Here is a 4773-nt window from a genome sequence, read left to right as displayed (position 1 = left end):
TTTTCACTGCCACAATGTTGATAGATAACATTTAGCCTTGAATTATTTCTGACCTCAAAATAATTTCGAATCACTAAAAAAGAAGAAGAAGCAGAAATGATTTAGAACGCCTCTTGCGGTAGATCCAACCAGCTCTAATAAATTTATTATTGTCTAAGGAAGCACCAACGTCCGATCCATCTGCATCGAATCACAGATCGTTGAAGCGGAAAATCGGACGGTAGAAAGTGTATAGATTCGTTTTCTTTCTACTTTATAAGAAGCACGTCGGCGCCGGACCCCCATTTATGTCAACCGCCTTCTGACCATGAAGCTGTCATTTTGCCGACACAACATGATGGACGGACGAGTTTTGGTGAGTATCGATAAATAAACCTATTTAGATTTAATTAAGGATAGAATTAGAGTTTAGGGATAGTGGTTTAAAGAGATTAAGATACGAGTAACCTTGGCTTTATTAGAGTTTACCTGATACGTAATAACAATAGCGTCGAATACAGTTTTTACGAGTTTTGAGGTCATAGATGAGCCATTTTCTATTTAAAAGATAATTTGTATTGTATTCTAAAAAAGTACGATATGTCCGGTTAAAACTGACACACTGTTTTGCTTTATTTCCATAATTAAACGCAAAGCAATTAATCACAATGTGATTACATTAATTACCTTACTTACGCGTGCGTGGAATAAAATTATCAACTTTCAGTGTTTAATTAATACTTCCTTAGTAACCATAAATGGGACAATACGAATACTGTAGAACTGAAACATTACTTATTTTAACAAAACATAATTTCTCCTCATAAGTATCTAAGCCTTTTATCATGGAAAATTTTGACAATTGCGGATAACGTTTCCAACTAAACAATGGTCAAAATAATAAACAAAACTGATTAGATATAATTTAAGATTAGATCTTACTTAAAATACAAAAAACAAGAAAGTACTACAGGAACTTATCTCTATACTTAAAGAATACTCAAGTATTTACTTAAACTGATGTAACTAACGATACTGCCCAATTATACTGCCAGTTGTGGCTCTCAAAATTGCATTGATACAATCTTAATTGATATGGATTTTCTGCGAAAGTATAATAAACTTTGGAAAATATGAGATATGATTGAGTTTTTACTGTTTTAAGGGTCATATTTCGTGCCGTAATAATCACATTAAATAAGGAAATTATTGCGGAATGCAAACTGCTCTATCAAATCACAACATGATTTTCTTACAATATAAATTATTGTTCTAAATTCTAAATCTTGGCTAAGCAATGTAAATTGTTGTTTCCAGTTACTGTTGGCGAGCGTTCTTGTGGCAGTTACATCAGCGTGGTCAATCCCGTACTACCCTGTCCACCGAGGCCCCCTTAGAGTGGTCAGATACGCGCCACAGCCACCACCACACTTCAGACCACAAAGTAAGTAACAATCATAATATCTCGTTTCAACCAGAGGGTTTCCACTGCTGGACTAAGGTTTCCCCCAAGTCCATAACTCGTTTCAACTAGAGGATGTCCACTGCTTATCAAAGGCTGTCGTGCGCTGTCCACATCCGTTCTTCCCGTGACCTTCATCACTAAATGGTCTTCCTGTCCACGAACGCAACTCAAAAACTTTTGTGCACCAACGGTCATCAGTGCTGAATATGTAAAAAGTTTTGGAAAACGTCAAAAACACAAGTAGGTTTACCTACTCTACATACGTGTTTAAATAGAACTCTTGTAACAATTTAACTCAATTTACACATAACCTGGTTATTATGTAAAATTTTATTCAAGCTACAAAATGATGCATAAGAGTAGGCGCACACCGTTGATTTTTAGTTGGCCGATAGTTAAGTTTCTTTGCTGAAATTTAAATAATCCCATTACATAAGAATTAAGAAGCAAGCGTTAGGTGCAATTGCGGTCAAATACCTGCCTTTTTCTGCATAAAAAAGGACACGCAAAAAAAGGACAGCCAAACCAGCGAATAGCCAGTCAATTACTATTTACATAGTGCTGTGCTGATTGATGTTTTAATTCTTAGGTGCGTACATTTTTTCTATACTTATAATAAATCTGTAGAGAGGTCAATTCTGTACATGAAATATATTTTCAAAATAACTATCAGGGGGTGATTAGTGATCGATACTGATGCCAAAAATGCAATCAGTAAAATTTTTGTCTGTCTGTCTGTCTGTCTGTCTGTCTGTCTGTCTGTCTGTCTGTCTGTCTGTCTGTCTGTCTGTCTGTATGTTCCTTATAGAAACAAAAACTACTCGATGGATTTTAACGAAACTTGGTACAATTATTCTTCATACTCCTGGGCAGGTTATAGGATACTTAAGAATTCCCACGGGAGCGGGAATTAGTGGGAAAATCTTTTTGTATGAAAAATCTAAACCGCTTAAGTTAGACGCTTGAAATTTGGCATGCAGGTACCTTAGTAAACTTAAAGCTTAGTTACAACAGGATATTGCAAAATTCCCACGGGAACGGGAGTTAGCGGGAAAAAACATTTGTATGAAAAAATCTAAACCGCGTAAGATAGACGCTTGAAATTTGGCATGCAGGTATCTTAGTAAACTTAAAGCTTAGTTACAACAGGATATTGCAAAATTCCCACGGGAACGAGAGTTAGCGGGAAAAAACATTTGTATGAAAAAATCTAAACCGCGTAATATAGACGCTTGAAATTTGGCATGCAGGTACCTTAGTAAACTTAAAGCTTAGTTACAACAGGATATTCCAAAATTCCCACGGGAACGGGAGTTACCGGGAAAAAAATTTGTGTGAAAAAATCTAAACCAAACTAAGATGAAGGGGGTAAAACGGGATCCACGCGTACGAAGTCGCGGGCGGCCGCTAGTTGTACATACGTACTTCAGCATTAAGTTGTAGAATATCACCTATTACTATAAAAACTACATAAGATGCTTCGCTTCATGTGCTGTCTGTACATGCCAAAAGAAATTAGTAACAGTATCCACAGAGACCCGATATGCACCAATACACGCGCAGTAGTGCACTCCAATTTAACACTTGACCGGCCCTTGCATAACGGATTACATTGCACACTTTCGCCGCCGCTCGACAGCCCTCAAGATGCAGATTTTATATGTAGAGCAGTGTCATATAAGTGTAGTGGAAGTAATAAGAGCTAAAGTAACAAGTAGAGCACATTTACTACTTAAGAAGTCCTTCTGAGTTAATTCATAAGTTGTAAGAATCTGCAGTCAATGAAAATCATAGATCGTATTACATTTTATGTGCCTCGAGTTGCCTCAACCGAATCTCAATAAAAAGGTTATTCCGTATTAAAAACAAGTCCTAAAGATTTTACAATATTCAGTATTTTCATATGAATCTGGAACCACATTTATTCCATGCGATGAATGTTATCATAGTTTTTTGACAGATTTAAAGAAAAGAATTTCTTGAATTCTACTAGACAATAATTAGATGGTATACAGTAATTATGTAATAGTAATTATAGCTCTTGTCGTAAAAATATTTGATACAACGTGCGTTTACTGCATTCCACTAAGTTTTTATGTCAAATCAATTTGGATTCTTTTGGTGTTTGACTTAATACCCAATTCCGATTTAATCGATTAAAACATTCTTAAATTCTTACAAGAATTGAGACAAGCGTTGCAAACACTCTGATTAAAATATAGAACGGATGTGCTTTACGGCATACGGATATTTCGCTTACTAGATTTTTCACGATCTTTAGAAATAATTGCTACTTAACTTTAATTTAGTATTTTATTTTGGTAAGTATCGTTGTGTTTCCCGTACTTATCTAACTTTAATAAGTCGATATTTTTTTGGAATTTTGAGACATTTTACTCGTTGAGGTATAGGCTGAAGTAGGCTTAATTTGAGCGAATGACGCTCCTTGAACAATAAACACTTTTATTACCAAAACAATGAAAATGGGCTTTATTTTCAAAAACATGTAAAATGATGGAGTCGCCGCAAAAAATACCTCTTACGAAAAAACCATCATTCGTGACAATGATACACATGAAAACCATAATATAACAAGCAGAGTTACTACTCACTAATAGTCAGCGAATACTCTTTCCTTTTACACGACTTTTCTTACCTTCACAGTTCACCACGTCCGCCCAGAGCCCACAGAAGAGCAATGGGAGCGTCCCAAACGTGACCACCACGACTACGAGGACCACGACCACCACGACCACGACCACAAAGACACACGAGGCGTCACCGGCCCCGTACACACCTTCGTGAAGACCGATAAAAACGCCAACTACAAGTGGGGGGTGCGACACCATGTCGGCAACAAATACGCGTCTTAGGGTGTTAGAAGATGTGCTGTTTTTAATTTATTTAACTCTACTCTTAAATTTAATTGGTGTGTTGATAGTACAATAAAGTTTGTTAAGTTAACTTGAATAGTTTATCATTGTTGGACATAAACTTCCCCAAGACCATCTGAGGGTCGTCAGAAAGAAAGGAAATTTTACCCTTTTAACTGTGGATAATAGAGACACTAAAGAGACAGTAAAGACGATACTGAGTCCAAAGCTTCATCTATTTATTTATTTATAATAAAAAGCTGCTTGAAGGCTCACAGAGATCCCAAAGAGCCAACAAGTTATACAATGCAAATAATATAAATTAATAATGTCAATGTGTACAATCTGTCACGATCTTCACTTGTTATTTTCTTATCGCTGCTTCACATGCCAACTTCTTATCTTGTTCGTATCTTAGGCTGAGTTGCACCAACTAAATTTGACGGTAACTATGAC

General features: G+C 36.2%; 1 protein-coding gene across 1 annotated transcript; it reads left to right on the top strand.

Moving 5' to 3' along the window:
* Nucleotides 1-226: 226 nt before the first annotated feature.
* LOC135088506 (uncharacterized) lies at nt 227-4408 on the top strand. Its single transcript, XM_063983335.1, has 3 exons — nt 227-355; nt 1297-1423; nt 4109-4408. The coding sequence occupies exons 1-3, from the start codon at nt 308-310 to the stop codon at nt 4315-4317; spliced, it is 384 nt and encodes a 127-aa protein (XP_063839405.1). The 5' UTR covers nt 227-307; the 3' UTR covers nt 4318-4408.
* The last annotated feature ends 365 nt before the right edge of the window (nt 4409-4773 follow it).

The sequence above is a fragment of the Ostrinia nubilalis genome, chromosome 4, assembly GCF_963855985.1.
Source record: "Ostrinia nubilalis chromosome 4, ilOstNubi1.1, whole genome shotgun sequence".
NCBI lineage: Eukaryota > Metazoa > Arthropoda > Insecta > Lepidoptera > Crambidae > Ostrinia > Ostrinia nubilalis.
This window is presented reverse-complemented; position numbering and strand designations above follow the sequence as displayed.